The sequence below is a fragment of the Chanodichthys erythropterus genome, chromosome 17 (assembly GCF_024489055.1).
Source record: "Chanodichthys erythropterus isolate Z2021 chromosome 17, ASM2448905v1, whole genome shotgun sequence".
Classification (NCBI taxonomy): Eukaryota; Metazoa; Chordata; class Actinopteri; order Cypriniformes; family Xenocyprididae; genus Chanodichthys; species Chanodichthys erythropterus.
Window position 1 is genome coordinate 22,619,544 of NC_090237.1, and position 17,922 is coordinate 22,637,465.

The 17,922-nt window shown below is 38.4% G+C and overlaps 3 protein-coding genes and 1 long non-coding RNA gene across 4 annotated transcripts; 1 reads left to right on the forward strand and 3 right to left on the reverse strand.

Moving 5' to 3' along the window:
• The first annotated feature begins 432 nt into the window (after positions 1 to 432).
• Positions 433 to 1,416, forward strand: LOC137004180 (olfactory receptor 6N1-like). Its single transcript, XM_067364379.1, has one exon. It carries the CDS (start codon positions 454 to 456, stop codon positions 1,414 to 1,416), a length of 963 nt encoding a protein of 320 aa, XP_067220480.1. The 5' UTR covers positions 433 to 453.
• A 719-nt stretch (positions 1,417 to 2,135) lies between these two features.
• Positions 2,136 to 6,027, reverse strand: LOC137004531 (uncharacterized). The gene is made up of 4 exons (XR_010892140.1): positions 5,970 to 6,027; positions 5,626 to 5,660; positions 4,776 to 4,897; positions 2,136 to 2,307 (listed from the first exon to the last, which is right to left on the reverse strand). It is a non-coding gene; the product is annotated as an uncharacterized lncRNA (long non-coding RNA).
• A 3,973-nt stretch (positions 6,028 to 10,000) lies between these two features.
• LOC137004530 (olfactory receptor 1M1-like) lies at positions 10,001 to 11,008 on the reverse strand. Its single transcript, XM_067364941.1, has one exon. The coding sequence runs from the start codon at positions 10,979 to 10,981 to the stop codon at positions 10,001 to 10,003; it is 981 nt and encodes a 326-aa protein (XP_067221042.1). The 5' UTR covers positions 10,982 to 11,008.
• Positions 11,009 to 16,730: 5,722 nt separating this feature from the next.
• Positions 16,731 to 17,711, reverse strand: LOC137004964 (olfactory receptor 1M1-like). The gene has a single exon (XM_067365701.1). It carries the CDS (start codon positions 17,709 to 17,711, stop codon positions 16,731 to 16,733), a length of 981 nt encoding a protein of 326 aa, XP_067221802.1.
• Between the last annotated feature and the right edge of the window lie 211 nt (positions 17,712 to 17,922).

Below are 17,922 nucleotides of genomic sequence, written 5' to 3' on the forward strand. Positions count from 1 at the left end.
TGGCTAACCTTTGTGGATGCGATGTCTCAAAATTGTTTTATATAATTGTGAAAAACTTTAATATACCTTTAAGGTTATATGCACCCTTTAGAAGTAAAGTCAGGTGCACAGTTGTACCGCCCTAGTGTAGAAAGATCTGATTATCCCTGGAGCCGTGTGTCAGCTGTTTTACGCCATTCCCATCTATATATTCATAAAAAATAGTCTTTTGACTGCCATATATCTGTGTTTGAAGCAGAATGCACTTCATCTCTGTGTGCCTTTTCTCAAAATTTTTTAAACCAGCTGATGACAGGCTGATTCTGGAATTCTCTAACAAAACTCCTTTGGTTGATTGCATTATCAAAATTGTCTGCTGTTTTCTTTTGGAAAATGTTCATTTCCATTTAAACTGTGAATTATGTATTGTGTATATACAAAACTCTAAAACTTTCCCAAGCACTTTAACTCATCATGCCAGTGGGAAACTTTAGCTTTGTAAAGGAATTCATCATAGTTGGCTTTCCTGGACTTCAGCCTCATTACTATGGCCTTGTATCAGCACTTCTGTTTTTTGTTTATGTGTTTACAATGGTTGGGAATGCTGTATTTTTTACTTTGTTTGTAATGACTAAGAGCTTTCAGAAACCTGTTTATTATTGCATTATAAATCTTGTTGTGTGTGATGTACTATTCAGCACCACAACATTACCAAAGATAATTAGCAGGTATTGGTTCCAATATGGAACTATTTCATTCTTGGGCTGTTTTCTTCAGATGTTTTTTGTGCACTATTTTGGCTCGGTCACTGCATGTTTGTTGGCAGTAATGGCTATAGATCGCTATGCAGCAATCTGTTTTCCACTTAGATATCATAGTATCATGACAAACAGAAATGTATTCATTTTGATCCTGGGCTCTTGGATGTTGGGTTTGATAGGCCCTTTGATGATGGTCATTCGAGCTTACCCTCTCCCTTATTGTGCGAGTAACGCCATTGTGCACTGTTACTGTGATCATATTGCCATCACAACACTGGCATGCACAGATAGAGAAGAATATAGTTATCCAGCATTCATTCATGCTATGATAGTACTACTGGGTTCTCTTGCTGTTATTGTTTTCTCTTACTGCACCATCATTGTGGCAGTTTTGCGTATATCGAGTGCTCAAGGAAAGATGAAGACTTTCTCCACCTGCAGTCCTCAGCTCATCATAATTGCCCTTTTTTTCCTACCCAGGTGTTTTAATTATTTATCAAGCAATATTAATATAAAGTTCAGTACTGATTTGCGATTAGTCATTATTATGATGTATAGTCTTCTACCACCCATGATCAACCCCCTTATTTATTGTTTGAGAACAGAAGAGGTAAAGAAGGTTTTAATCAGACAAATTCAAAGGAAAAAAGTAGACCTCAAATCAGTACAGATCTGATTGTACCTATTTTTTTCTGTAGCTTTGTAGATGTTTATTTTATTTTCAGCTCATCAGCACCAACACACATATTAAATTTTTTAGTCCCATCTGCCCTCTTTACAGTGTAGCAGAATTTAACTGCTGCTTGTTAACTTTTTGGTGATGTTTATTATAAGTAAATAGTTATAAAAACAGTCTTGCCACAGCAATACTGTATATATCTTCAGAATTTCAAATGCATAAGATTTAAACATGTAAATGTATATGTACAGTCTACACTGTTATTTGACTGTAAATTTACAATAAATTGCAGGTTAATAATTGCATGACTTTCACAGTAAGTTACTGTAACATTTTTACAGTAAATTATTGTGAAATGACAGCTGTATACTGTGACTTCACAGTAATTATGACATCGCATTACTGTGATTTAGCGGTAAGCTGCTGTAGAATTAATGTATTTAACTGTGAAATTACAGTTGGTGTCTATGTATTACTGTAATTTAACAGTAAGCAGCTGTAGAATTCATGTATTTAACTGTGAAATTAGTCTATCTATTACTGTAATTTAGCAGTAAGCAGCTGTAGAATTATTGTACATAACTGTGAATGTCTATCTATTACTGTGATTTAGCATAAATGAAGGACCAAACAAAACTGATAAAAACAGTGACATAACTTTTATTTTTTAGAAGTAAAATACAATTTAATTACATGAATAAAACACTGGGCAACAGGGATTGACACTGGGTAACAGGAACGTGTGTGTCAAAAGAGAAAGGAGGAGACAGAGAAGAGAGAGTGAGGGAGAGAGATGTAAGAAAAGACAAAAAGGTGGGAATAGAGAGGGTCGCAGGTGTCTCGCTCCTTCCATCGCAGCTGGCACCTGCATAGTGTGGGTTCTATCCACTATATACAAAAGATAAGAAAGACAAAAAGTTTAAGTTACTCTGTGGTGGACTGACTCCCTGTAAGTATGGTGCTCGCATTGTAACACTAATCCTAAAATGTCTACAATTTAAGTAATTTCAACTATTTAAAAAAAATTATGTGAATAGTACTTAATTAATATTAAATCAACAAACCAGGACTCTTATCACTCCTGTTACTTTTACCCAGTCCTATTATTTTTCACGTGAGTAACAGGACTGAAAGTAACATGATTGAGGTTAAAAGGTTAGTTCACCCAAAAATGAAAATTCTGTCAGTAATTACAGAGCACAAATTAAGATATTTTTGATGAAATCTGAGAGCTGGATCACTCCTCCATCGGCTTCTAAGGGTTTGAAACTTGCTGGCCCAGAAAAATGTATTAAAGATATCTTTAATATAGTCCAAGTGACTCCAGTAGCTCAATCTTAAGTTTATAAAGCGACGAGAATACTTTGTGCGGAAAAAAACAGTATAAAACTAGTATAACAGCGTAGCGCTTCTGTGTTATACGTCACACGTATGCTCACTATTGGCCGACGCTGGTCATGTGTGTGATGCATGTGACATATTACACAGAAGCGCTACGCTGTTATACTACATGAATTCACCCGAGGCCCAGAGAGAAGGAAAAAAAATAGTGGAATAAAGTCATTATTTTTGGGGGGTTTTGCGCACAAAAAGTATTCTTGTTGCTTGGTAAACGTAAGATTGAGCCACTGTAGTCACTTGGACTATATTAATGATGTCTTTAATACATTTTCTGGGCCAGCAAGTTTCAATCCCTTAGAAGCCTATGGAGGAGTGAGACAGCTCTCAGATTTAATCAAAAATATTTTAATTTGTGTTCCGAAGATGAACGAAGGTCTTACGGGGTTGGAACAACATGAGGGTGAGTAATTACTGACAGAATTTTCATTTTTGGGTGAACTAACCCTTTAAGTAAAAATTGCATGCTAAATTGCATAGTAATTCAACACAGTAGCAAGTAATGTAAATTTACACTTAAAAATATTGTAAAGTACTGTAAATTTGACGTTTTTTAGACGTCAAGGCATGTTAAATTCAAATAAACGTAAAAACAATTAATTTTACACATTTATTTTGCAGTCTATCTAAACTCTACATTGAATCAGGAGACACTATAGAACACATTAAAGAGATAGTTCACCCCAAAAATCTTTGGAACACAAATTAAGATATTTTAAGAAATCCGAGAGCTTTCTGTATCCTCCATGGACAGCAATTATTTTACTTTCAAGGCCAGGAAAGATTGTTAAAATAGTCCATATGTATACAGTGGTTAAACCTTAATGTTATGAAGTGACGAGAATACTTTTACTGCGCAGAAACAAAACAACACAAAATAGAATACCGACTTGATTCAACAATTTTTTTCCTTTCTGTGCCAGTATCCGATGCGTTTCACGTGATGTGTTCTCGATCATGCATGTGATTGCATTGCGCACAAAAAGTATTCTCGTCGCATCATAACATTGAGGTTGAACCACTGTAGTCATTATTATTTTAACGATGGTTTTACTACCTTTCTCGGACTTGAAAATGGTTATAACATAGTAGTCTATAGGTGGGATCAGAAAGCTCTCAGATTGCTTAAAATTTTCTTAATTTGTGTAGAACAAAATTCTTGTGTTTGGAACATCATGAGGGGATGTAATTAATGACAGATTTTTCAATTTTGGGTGAACTAACCCTTTAATAGCTTCAGTAAACTTCTTACTGCATAACTACATCTAGCTTAAAGGAACACGCCGACTTTTTGGGACTTTAGCTTATTCACCGTATCCCCCAGAGTTAGATAAGTCCATACATACCCTTCTCATCTCCTTGAGTGCCTCTGTTTGACGCACCCACCGCTAGCCTAGCTTAGCACAAAGACTGGAGGTAAACAGCTCCAGCTAGCATACTGCTCTCAATAAGTGACAAAATAACGCCAACATTTTCCTATTTACATGTTGTGATTTGTATAGTCACAGTGTGTACAAATAACAAGGTCATATGAGACACAGACATCTTCTAAACGTATACATACTGGGAACTATATTCTCAGAAGGCGAAGCACTGCTACTTCCCCAAGTATATTCTGAGAATATAGTTCCCAGTATGTATACGGTTAGAAGATGGTTAGAGTCACTGTAACTATACAAATCACAACATGTAAATAGGAAAATGTTGGCGTTATTTTGTCACTTATTGGGAGCAGTATGCTAGCTGGAGCCGTTTACCTCCAGTCTTTGTGCTAAGCTAGGCTAGCGGTGGGTGCCTCAGACAGATTTACGGCAAGCACGGAGATGAGAAGGGTATGTATAGACTTATCGAACTGTGGGGGATACGGGGAATAAGATAAAGTCACAAAAAGTCAGCGTGTTCCTTTAACACAGATACTGTGTTTCATTAGTCCGTTCTTAAATTGGAACACAGCTTACATTAGATTGACATCCATTCGAAGTCAATGAGCTTCCTGATAAGAGTGCAGACTTGCTGGTTCATGTGACCTCTCTGCCTCTTAGATTTTGTGCCTGTCTCTGGGTTGATGCCCAAGAAGCACCTACAAACAAAAAGACAGAAGAAACCTGTTAGTTTAATTCAAGTGTGATGAAAAAGGTGTCAGTTCCCAGTCATCACCTTAATGTCATCACATTTTACAATGCTATAACTGAACCACATAAAAAGTAATGAACAATATATACACATTAGTTAAAGATAAAAGTGAAAATATAGAATCTATTAAGGACTACTCGGGTTTTTAACTTTAAAATGAACAGTGTGTAGTGTAGCTAGAAAGCTACATCACCACCCTGTAGGCTACTGGAAACTAAACTATACGGTTTGTATTTAAGTTGAATATACAAACACCATTACCAGATGACGATTAAAAGACAATAATTACAAACGTATATCCTACAGATACAAATCACTGCAATTACTTTGGACTGTCTAGTTATAACCAACATTAATGTACTGGCAAAACACAGATAAGTGCACATTGGTCTAACAGCGGGAAAACTGCCGCGCAAAACATTTATTTTGGCAGTGGAAAATTCCAGAGACAAGATAAAAAAAAAAAAAAAAAAAAAATACATGGACATGCGCACTTCATTTTTCTGTTGACCAGAAAGACAACGGTTGCTCCGTTTCACACACACAGCAGGGAAGAAAATTATAAAGTTACTAATTTTAGATGAATTTAATCCACCTTTGCCCAAATCCACAAACACCATAATTTATCTAGTTGATAATAACTGTCATAATACCCACATTAAGGCCACATCTTACCTTATAACTTTATGTATCGTCGGTCAATGTAGAAGCTGTGGTAAAAGAGAGAACGCTGTTAGAGTAACTAATATAAGCTTTAAGTAAAGCTAAAGTTAAATGTTCGACGGTGTATCTAATCAGACATCTCACAGTTAACTTAATACGGTATAATTAACACTACAACCAACGTCTTTTCATTCAAATTTGCGCGCTTAAACGTCGACGCGAGTCTGCTCCAGCTAAGTTACAAAAACATGACAACAGAACCTACAACTAACGCTAATTTGGTTCATACTTTTAAATTACATGCACTATCATATAAAAAACATCAAATTGATAAAGTTTGACATTTAAACACTTACCGCTGTCTGAATCCACCGAATGGGACCACGTAGATCAGAGAGCTCTGATGACGCTCTGATGGCGCTGCCGCAGTTGCCACTCAAAAAAGTCAAAAAAGATGGCATTCACAGTAGTTTCTTGTAAAAGCCCCGCGCCTGCATTATTTTCACAGTAAAAGTCTGAATACGGTATTATATTGTGAATTATCACAGTTAAAGCCTGTGAAGTGGTAATAATGTAATTAACTGTGAAATATTACAGTTATATTTTGTGAAATCCTGGAAAAATTTTACAGTGTAATTTATATAATCACAGATAAAATGTGATTGATAACTACATGATAAAAAAAATAGTGATAAGAAAACTGAAATTTGTTTTACAATTTTGATCCGTTTGTGTCTTTTGCTGCATATAAATAGATGTAATATTCAGTCATGAATCATAAAACGTCACTGCTTTTGTCTGCATTTTTACTTTTACTTTCATTTAATGTAGTTTAAGAAAACAACATATATTTTGCTTTAGTAAATGTATTTAGCACTCTATTTCATGCATTCTGCCTTATTTACACTGTTAACGAGTTGGATTCTCTTGCTAAACAGAGTTGGAAAGAGTTAGACGTATGACGGAGTATTTCTGTGCCAAATACACTCCTTCAGAGTTCGTAAATGATTCGGAAATTTATTTTTATTTTTTTTGAGCATGGCCCATGGAATTCCTTGTATGGGCTCTTCTCCCGGAAGAGCGCGCACATCAACCAGAGCGAAAGCAAGAGCACGCCCATCAACGCGCTTCGTGGTCACAGAAGTCATCGGCATCGCTGCACAGGTCAAATTTATTACTTTGTTTTTGGTTGTGAGTGAAAGATAACCTTGCTTCCCAAAGAACCTAGTGTTAAGTGGAGCTGAGAGATTTGTGCTCACGCATTACATTGAAGGGCTCTCGCTATTTGTCATTACAATAGCCAAAGAAACCGACTTACATTAACTATCAAAATAAGGATAAAGTCGTGTCTGAAAGTTGCAATAAATTTTTACTGGTTAAAATGAATGGAGAATATCTTGTGTTTTCCTTGGCTGCTCGAGTCCTCAGGATCGCTCCTTATGGTTTTATAAACAAGGCCCAGTTCAATGCTGGATTTACAGATTGTTTGAAACTGAAAGACTGAGCGTCACAGCGTCAAAAGATCCCGGTCATGAGTTGGAACCACAGGTGGTGAGTAAAACTGCTTCAAATGTCTGTTTTGTTGGCAGTTGGAGCAAGTGCATATAATGTAAACAACACTAAGGCATAATGAATCAAAAGTTATGCAGGGATAATGCGATGGTGTATTGTGTGTGTTTAAATACATTAGTTTAGCTGATCATTGATAGCTTCGCTACGCAAAAGCTGTGCACACCAGGGGCGCAGGAGACATTTTCAAAGTGGGGGGGACCAAACTGCGGTCCGGGGGGTGGGGGGTTTGGGGGTTAGATTGTTATTGTTATGACCACGGACGGTGGTCATGGGCAAAGGAGTTTCTTTGAAAGGCTCACGCGTGAGACTGAGCGGAACGTTCACATCGAGAGAAATGGGAAAGCGGGGGCACCGCGATGCGACCGCAAAGGGCACTTTCACTTTCGCGATCAAAGTGAATGCCACTGATAAGCTTTGTAAATGCAGTATTACAGTATACACATACCAATTAAACGCACAGGTCTCCTCTCGTGCGTCCTCCCCACTGTGTTGCCGGTCGAGGCAATAACTTTCGTTTCGCTTTTAGATATCTCTTTTATAGATGCCATCAATGCTTTCAACTTTCTAGATGTAATTACAGAAATCAAAACAGTCCACAAACTACAAATCCTCACGAAAACTTCAGTCAAGCCAGCTCACGCGTCAACCTGAGAGATCAGCCTCCTTACCTTAAAGTGTTAAAGTTCTCGGTTTCTAAATGGACGGTTTGGCTTGATTGACAAACGCTAACGTTCGGCCACAATTTATATACCATCAACCTGTCCTAAAATGTTAGCACGCTGTGATCAATTGCTTGGAGATCGCGTGTTTCTCCATTCAAGAGCGCATTTCCTCTTCTTCACATCTGCGACAAAACAGTTGATTATTTACGAACGAAAGCTCACAGAAACGTGAAAATGGTCTCATTCGAAAGAAAATATCCTAAGCTAAAAGATGATATATTGTGACTGATTGAAGCAGCCCTTATCAAAAGTGCGGGGGTTGATTTTTGTCTTTTCAAAACTGCGGGGGTCCTGACCCCCCTGTCCCCCGTGCCAACGGCGCGCCAGCTCGTCACACTTTAGCATCGCCCATGGCACGCCTCCAGGAGCTCGGCTGTTTTCGGAAAGACTCAGTACAGCACATCTTTCTTTTATGAATCTGATAAAACTAAAGGCTTTTTGGAGAAATGAAGGATGCTATATTACTCTTATAGGTACTCAAGATTAACATGAGATTGGCCGAAACTGTGTGTGTTATGTACCCTTTAAATTTAGAAAAAATTAGGTAAAATTAAGTTCTAGAATCATTAACAAATATTAGGACATCCTTGTCAATAATTATATTAATCATAAGCCAAAAGAATAAATATGAAATGAGCAGTAACACAAACATGCTTGTGTAAGAATGGACATTTGGGTTCAAAACTTAAAGAGGAAAACATTTCAATTATTTGAATTACATTGTCAAGCCTTTGTTCTCTGGTATAGGTGTGACACAGAATCACACACATACCATTTTGAATTTACCATTAGATGACAGTAAAAGAACATTTATGCAGCTGAGATTTTACAGAAATGTTTGACATTGATTCTCTCATGAAATGTCACTTGAAAGACTTTGGAATCTGTTTTAACTGTATCATTATGTTACTATGAAGAAACTGCTCCGAGACATGAAGGTTGAGGATCCAAACGCAGTATTTATTGAAAGGGCAATCCACAATCAAAGTCCAAAACAGGCAAAAGGTCAAAACAGGATAAACAGTCCAAACAGTCACAAGACACAGGAAAAACCAAGAAACCAAGTAGAAAGTCAAAACCATGAACATGAGAAGTAAAAGACAGCACACTCATAAATGCAGTGTAGACACATACAGAGTTTGTATAGGGGGGGCTAAACAAGATAATGAGAAACCGCTGTAGACAAGGATGATGAGACTGTATAATGAGTTATGGGTAATGTAGTTCTTGAATGATGGTAGTCTGGGGTGGAGTGCCCTCTGATGGCTATCAATGGCACTCCAGCTGGCGATCGTGACAGTTACACTTTCATTGTCATTTTTGAATCAAAGCTATAGGCCTAATTTAATTTTGATCACCTTTTCAAAAGGGTAACACGATAATCTGTAACATGCACATGTGTATTTGTGTCTGGGTTCATGTCCATTTTTTATTACTGTACAGAAAAAAAAAACAACATCAGAAAAACACCAAATGCAGAGAAAATCTAAAAGAGCCTCATCGGCAGATCTCAGACCAACATGCTCATGTCAAAATGGACCCCTGTATTACAAATTCAAACAGGAATACATTGAAAATATTATTTTATTTATGTCACGATTTTGCAGAAAATCTATCAAAATACATTTATAAATGACAGAGAATTATGTGTTTAACATGAATATGTCAATATAGTAACGATTGCTCACAAAAAGGCAAATAGCTTTTTTTTCTGTCAGTTTTGTCTTGCGATCATTAAAGGCTTACACTTGAAATCAGCTGGATTAATAAATAATTTGATTAACAAGTATAGATAGCATTAGCATATTTTTATGCATATATACAAATATTTCTTTCAGAATTTTAAAGAACTTTAGATTTTAAGGGAATTCAAAGAAAATATTACTTAACTGGGTTACTCATTCAAAAGTTAATTTTTCAAATTATACATTTCAGAAAAGATATTGTTCACTGACATTGTTCACCTCTGTGCGGCCTGAGCGTGCAGTCTTTATATGGGTAATTTAATTATTTTTTAAAGAATTTGTTAATTTTTAAAAATAAACAAACAAACAAACAAACATACATTTTAAATAAATAAACAGATATTTTAGTCATTTTGAAATGTTCTCTCTAATGGGTGCAGCTCTGTTTTTGACCACTTTCCGGATTATGTCTTTGATTTCAGCTGTGTTTAATACATAAATGATGGGATTTAACATCGGTGGAACAGCATATGCCAGAGACGTACTGATGACCCTTGCATTGGGTGAGAGAGAAACCAACAATGCAGCAATGTATGAGCAGCAAATGGGGAGGAAATAAATCCCTACTAACAACAGATGTGAAACACAGGTCTTTAGTGCTTTTAAACGTCCTTGCCAAGTTGTAATTTTGATTAAAGCAAGAAAAATGCCCAAATATGACAGGACTATAATGATCAATGGTACTACAATGTATAAAGCTGAGATGAGAAATGCCATAATCTTATTAATGCTATTGTCATTACATGCCAACCTAAACATAGGTCCATGATCACAAAAATAACTTTGTATCACATTAGATTCACAGAATGAAAGTCTGGAGATCGAAGCCACCAAAAAGGCCACTACAGAAGAATTAAATGCCCAAATTGCTGAGAAAACTAAAACCATACTGGTATTGTTCACAATTGCATGATATCTTAATGGTAGGCAAATTGCAATGAAGCGATCATATGCCAGAACAACAAGAGTAACACTTTGCAAACTACTGAAGAGGAACACAAAAAACATGTTTGCTAAACAAGCATTGAAGGAGATGTACTGTGAGTCAAACAGAAAATTCTTCATCATGTTAGGAATCAGTGCATTAGTTTCACCAATATCAGCCAAGGCCAAGTTAAACACACCAATGTACTTTGGACTGTGCAGGCTCCGGTGAAGAGCTATAATGAGAAGGACTATAGAGTTGCCAACTACAGTTATAAAATAAATGATAAATAAGAATATATAGTAATAGTTGCTGTACGATATACCTGTGAGTCCAATGATGAAAAAGTATTGAGGATGAACAATGGAGATATTCTGTGAAAAACTTGCATTTACAGAATTCATGGCAGCTTTGAGTTTGGTGTTTTGCACAAGCTGAAAATAGAAATTATCACAAAGACATAAGCAAAATCTAGGGAAATGTATAAAATTGTCATTTAAAACCTGTAACAGGATATTTTAAATACAACTATAATTTTTAATTCCAAAAATATACCTTCATCACAGACATATATACATAAAGTTTTAGAGCCAGAGCAAACAATGACAATGACTGTCTGAACGCTTGTGAGCTGCTTTGAATGAAATGACTCCGCTGTAAATTCTTGTCCTTATTCATCACCTTATTCTGCCTCATGCTGCAGAGATCACTTGCTATCTCTATCCAAATATATCTTCTGATTCATCTCTTGAGAGCTTTCAGACAAAACAATGATGCAATATTCAAATGTTGCAAATGTGTTGGACACTATAGTTTGGATCTATGTTTTATTGATTGGTCTGTATTCACCCTTATGAGTAATTTTAACATACCATATAGTAATTCAAGGATGAAATTTTGGAATTTTGGTCTATTATGTGCCAATAACAACTATATAGTGCAATTTATTATTACTAAATAGTTATAAAAACGATATTGCAACTGCAATACTAATATAATATATATATATATATATATATATATATATATATATATATATAGAGAGAGAGAGAGAGAGAGAGAGAGAGAGAACTTTACATGCATCATAAGATTTGAACATAAGAGAATACATGTAAATGTAAATGTGTGTTACATACAGAGGAGGTCGGAGACACAGGTAAGGTTTACGATGTTTATTGAAACAACCAGAGCAGTGAGCAGGTGAGTGAAGCCAGATAAAATTAGTGATAATCGATGACAGAGATACTGATACTTGATTCCTCTAGGAATTGTGGATGGCGGATGGTCCTTGGAACTGAAGACACACAGAGACACTAACAGAAGACAGGAGAACACGGAGGATCTAGGAAATACACTGGAGACAGGCAAGTAGTCCGTAAGGTAGGCATTCGGGTAAGTATATGTTAACGAGACCGGACAATGACTGTGTGGCTGTGAGTGTCTCTTATAGTGCTGCTGATTGGGATGGTGATGAGTGTCAGGTGTGCGTGATCAGAACTCTGGTGAGGGAGTGCGTTGTGATTGGGTGAGTGAAGAGCCGGGCAGGGTCTCCTCTGACCAGGTTATGGGACTGACAATGAGATTCTCTGGAAGAATGGATTCTGGATCTTCAGAACTTTCCTCGGGACTGTAGATACGTGATAGGGTTTCAGCTTTGACATTCTTGGAACCAGGATGATAGGAAATGGTGAAGTTAAATCGAGTAAGGAACAACGCCCATCTTGCTTGACGTGGGTTTAATCTCTTTGCATCACGTAGGTACTCCAAATTCTTATGGTCTGTTAATACCAGAAAGGGATGACGGGCTCCTTCGAGCCAATGCCTCCACTCCTCCAAGGCGAGCTTGATGGCAAGGAGCTCTCGGTTGCCGATGTCATAGTTTACCTCCGCCGGGTTGAGTTTGCGGGAGAAGAAGGCATATGGATGGAGTCTACTTGGTTTCCCCTGCTGCTGAGATAAGACTGCTCCCACTCCTGTGGTGGATGCATCGACCTCGACCACAAAGGGAAGCTCTGGATCTGGATGAACAAGGAGGGGAGCATCGTGAAGGCGGTCTTGAAGTCCTCGAAAGCTTGCTTTGCTGCCGGATCCCAGGACAGAGACTTGGGCTTGCCACGGAGTAGGTTGGTAAGTGGAGAAGTGATGGTACTTTAACCCTTGATGAACATTCGGTAGAAATTGGCAAATCCTAGGAATCTTTGCAGTTCTTTCACAGTTGCAGGAAAGGGGTCAATCCTTTATTGCAGTGAACTTCCTCTCGTCCGTGCAGACACCACTGTGATCAATGTAATATCCCAAGAACTGCACTGAGGGCTGGTGGAACGTACACTTCTCTGCTTTCAGGAACAGGTTGTAGTCCCTCGGTGTTGGAGGACCTCCGCAACATGCTGGCGATGTTTGGCCAGGCTCCGGGAGTAGATGAGTATATATCAATGTAGACGATCACGAACTTGTGCAGGAACTCCCAGAGCACCTCGTGCATGAAATCCTGAAATATGGAGGGGGCGTTGACGAGTCCATACGGCATGACGCAGTACTCATAGTGTCCAGTAGGGGTCACAAAAGCTGTCTTCCATTCATCCCCCTCACGTATTCGGATGAGGTTGTATGTGCTGCGGAGGTCCAACTTGGTGAACACAGTGGCGCCGCGGAGATGTTCCAGCGCAGATGGAACAAGAGGAAGTGGGTATCTGAACTTGACTGTTATTTTATTAAGGGCTCTGAAATCAATGCAAGGCCGCAAGCCTCCCTCCTTCTTGACAACAAAGAAGAAGCTGGATGCAGCAGGGGAAGTAGACGGGCGAATATAACCTTGTGATAGAGATGTGATGTATTCTTTCATGGACTTCTCCTCCAGGATGGACAAGGAATAGATCTTTCCTCTGGGCACTGGCTCACCAGGGATGAGATCAATGGCACAGTCCCATGGCCGATGGGGAGGCAGCTTGGAGGCCTTCTTCGGACAGAAGACATCACTGAAGTGGGAGTAACAGTCAGGAATATCTGTGGAGCGTTTTTCCAAAGGACTCTTAATAGACGTGACACAGACTTGGATCTTCTTAGAGCTAGGATAACTTGGAGCAGAACTTGAATCAAGACTTGGAGCTGGACTTGGAGCTGGAACTTCAGGAAAACATCCAGGAAAACATTGGTTACCCCACTTCAGGACATCTCCTGTCCGCCAGGAGATGATCGGATCATGCTGCTCTAACCATGGGTGCCCAAGAATCACGTCAGATGTTGAATCCTCCAGAACCAGCAGATGGACCTCTTCCTGATGCAGAACACTGAACACTAGTTACAGAGGTCCCACCATGTAACACACTTGACGGAGAGAACGACCCGCTACTGAGTGGATCTGGTAGACTTTCGGTGAACTGATGGTCTTGAGGTTGAGTTGGCGACAGAGGGCTCTGGAGATGAAATTTCCAGCTGACCCAGAGTCGATGAAGGCGTTAGCTGGAATACAAACATCAGCAGCAGTAAGGTTGACAACAATAGTGAGTGGATTTTGATGATTCAACAAAGGCAGAATGACACTCACCATAGCTTGCACTGGACGAGTGGGGCATTCAGCTCTGAAATGCCCAGGATGGCCACAATATAAGCATAGACCTGGGTCAGCCTCCTCTGTCACTCAGCTGGTGAAAGACGTGATCTGTTGATCTGCATTTCATTGCTGGCTGGTTCTGGGGAGCTGACAGATTCGGGCTGGCAGCGGGAGGATGGAAAGAGTTGCTGGTTTTGGTGCTCTTCAATGCACAGCTGCATACGAGTGTCGAATCTTATAGACAGTTGGATGAACTTCTCGAGCCCGATGGTATCCTCGTATGCAGCCAGATGCAACCGCACACATTGGATCCAAACCTTGACGATATCTGGAGATGAGGGTTTGTTCGTTCCAACCACTCGCTGCCGTTAGGGTTCTGAACTGCAAAGCATAATCAGAGACAGATAATGAACCTTGTTTTAAATTACAAAGTCTCTCACCAATGGCTTTCCAAAGACTTTCTTGAAGTGACTTATAAAACTTGAGAGTGATTGCACGACGGGACTATTTTGAGTCCAAAGTGGTTCTGGCCAGCGCAGTGCTTTGCCATCTAGTTGCTGAATTATGAAAGCGACTTTCGCTTTATCGTCAGGATATATGTGCGGCTGCATCTCCAAAACCAGCGAACATTGCAGGATGAATCCGTTGCAATCCTCCACCAAGCCAGAGAAGGGCGCCGGTTTGGCCATGGGACTGGCGATCACAGACGGCGAAGAAGTTGCAGCGCAGAATGCGGAAGTGCTCGCTGGTGGTGCTGGCGTGGATGAACTGGTGAGGGTGCGGCGAAGTGCTGTTACCAGGTCTTGAAATGGATCAGAAGTGCTCATCGTGGTTGCTCAGCAGTGTGGTCCGGTCTTCTGTTACATACAGAGGAGGTCGGAGACACAGGTAAGTGTTACGATGTTTATTGAAACAACCAGAGCAGTGAGCAGGTGAGTGAAGCCAGATAAAGTTAGTGATGATCGATGACAGAGATACTGATACTTGAATTCTTCTAGGAGTTGTGGATGGCGGATGGTCCTTGGAACTGAAGACACACAGAGACACTCACGGAAGACAGGAGAACACGGAGGATCTAAGAAACACACTGGGGACAGGTAAGGTAGGCATTCAGGTAAGTATGCGTTAACGAGACCGGACAATGACTGTGTGGCTGTGAGTGTCTCTTATATAGTGCTGCTGATTGGGATGGTGATGAATGTCAGGTGTGCGTGATCAGAACTCTGGTGAGGGAGTGCGTCGTGATTGGGTGAGTGAAGAGTGTGTATGATGTACAGTCTAAATGATATAATCACAGATAAAACTGTGATTGATAACTACATAATAAATAAAATAGTGCCATGAAAACTGAAACTTTTTGATTTTGTTCAGTTTGTGTCTTTTGAGGCATATAAATAGAAGATGTAATGTTCAATCATGAAGTATCAAACATCACTGCGTTTGTCAGCATTTTTACTAAAGCAGATATCCTGATTTCATGTAATACATTTTAAGAAAACAACATATACTTTGCTTTATATAAATGTATTTAGCATCACTGACAGTTTATCATTTTAAATTTGGATACATTTAGGTAAATTTACCAAATTTATTTTACCTAAAATTCTACCCCTCATTTCACAGACAAGGCTTAACACTAAAATGCATGTTTGAGCTGCTTTAACTGAAAGTAACTTGCACTGACATATCTAAAAATATGTCAGAGCCATTGTTTTGTCTCAAGATGCACACCAGTAATGTTTTTTTCTTTTTCTTTTTTTTCTAGGGGACGTTTATAAAATATATCTACTTAAATACCCTAATTGTACTAAGGCCCAATCCTGAGTTAATCTAAGCCCTGTCTGTGAAACTGGGCCCTAGAGTCATTAACAAATAGTAGGCCATCCTTGACAATAATTAAATATAAAATGAGCAGTTACACAAACATGCTTGTGTAAGAATGGAAACTTGGATTCAAAATTTAAAGAGGAAAACATTTCAGTTATTTGAATTACATTGTCAAGCTTTTGTTCTCAGGATTTTACACAGAATCAAACAACATACACCATTTTGAATTTACCACTAGATGACAGTAAAAGACCATTTATGTGGCTGAGATTTTACAGAAATGTTAGACATTGATTCTCTCATGAAATGTCACTTGAAAGTCTTTAGAATCTATTTTATCTGTAATCATTATGTTACTGTAATAAAACTGCTCAGAGACATGAAGGTTGAGGTTCCAAACGCAGTATTTATTGAAAGAGCAATCCACAATCAAAGTCCAAAACAAAAAAAAGGTCAAAACACAGAGTAAACAGTCCAAACAGTCAAAGGGGCACAGGAACACAGGAGAATTGGCAGAAAGTCAAAACCACGAACATGAGAAGCAAAAGACAGCACACTAATAAATGCAGTGCATAAATGCAAGGGGGATTGTAGGGGGGTGCTGGTGGGGGTTGGTTGTGGGTCTCCCTCCATAGAAATGGTTGTCTTGTGATCATTAACGGCTTACACTTGAAAACAGCTGGATTAATAAATAATTAGATTAATAAGTATAGATAGAATTACTGTCATATATATTAAACAAACAAGCATACATTTTAAATATACAGATATTTTAGTCATTTTGAAAAGTTCTCTCTAATTGGTGCTAATCGTTTTTTAACCACTTTCCGGATTATGTCTTTGATTTCAGCTGTGTTTAATACATAAATTATGGGATTTAACATTGGTGGAACGGCATATGCTAGAGATGTGCTGATGACCCTTGCATTGGGTGAGAGAGAAACCAACAATGCAGCGATGTATGAGCAACATATGGGGAGGAAATATATCCCTACTAACAACAGGTGTGAAACACAGGTCTTTAACGCTTTTAAACGTCCTTGCCATGTTGTAATTTTGCTTAATGCAAGAAAAATGCCCAAATATGACAGGACTATAATGATCAATGGTACTACAATGTATAAAGCTGAGATGAGAAATGCCATAATATTATTAATGCTCTTGTCATTGCATGCCATCCTAAACATAGGTCCATGATCACAAAAGTAACTCTGTATCACATTAGATTCACAGAATGAAAGCCGGGAGATTGAAGCCACCATCAAGACCACCACAGAAGAATTAAATGCCCAAATTGCTGAGAAAATCAAAACCATACTGGAATTGTTAACAATTGCATGATATCTTAATGGCAGGCAAATTGCAATGAAGCGATCATATGAAAGAACAACAAGAGTGACACTTTGCAAACTACTGAAGAAGAACACAAAAAACATGTTTGCCAAACAAGCATTGAAGGTGATGTACTGTGAGTCAAACAGAAAATTCTTCATCATGTTAGGAATCAGTGCATTAGTTTCCCCAATATCAGCCAAGGCCAAGTTAAACACACCAATGTACTTTGGACTGTGCAGGCTCCGGTGAAGAGCTATAATGAGAAGGACTATAGAGTTGCCAACTACAGTTATAAAATATGTGATAAATAAGAAGATATAGTAATAAGTGCTGTACGATATACCTGTGAGTCCAATGATGAAAAAGTATTGAGGATGAACAATGGAGATATTCTGTGAAAAACTTGCATTTATAGAATTCATGGCTGAAAACAGAAATGATCACAAAGACATTAGCAAAATCTAAGGACAAAAACTGTAATTTAAAACCTGTAATAAGATATTTTAACTACAACTATAATGTTCAATTCCAAAAATATACCTTCATCACAGACATGTATACATGAAGTTTTATAGCCAGAGCAAACACTGACAATGACAATGAATGTCTGAACGCTTGTTAGCTGCTTTGAAT

Bases quoted from the DNA above. Each gene is read 5' to 3' on its own strand.
- LOC137004180 (XM_067364379.1), top strand. From the start codon at position 454: ATGCCAGTGGGAAACTTTAGCTTTGTAAAGGAATTCATCATAGTTGGC.
- LOC137004530 (XM_067364941.1), bottom strand. From the start codon at position 10,981: ATGAATTCTGTAAATGCAAGTTTTTCACAGAATATCTCCATTGTTCAT.
- LOC137004964 (XM_067365701.1), bottom strand. From the start codon at position 17,711: ATGAATTCTATAAATGCAAGTTTTTCACAGAATATCTCCATTGTTCAT.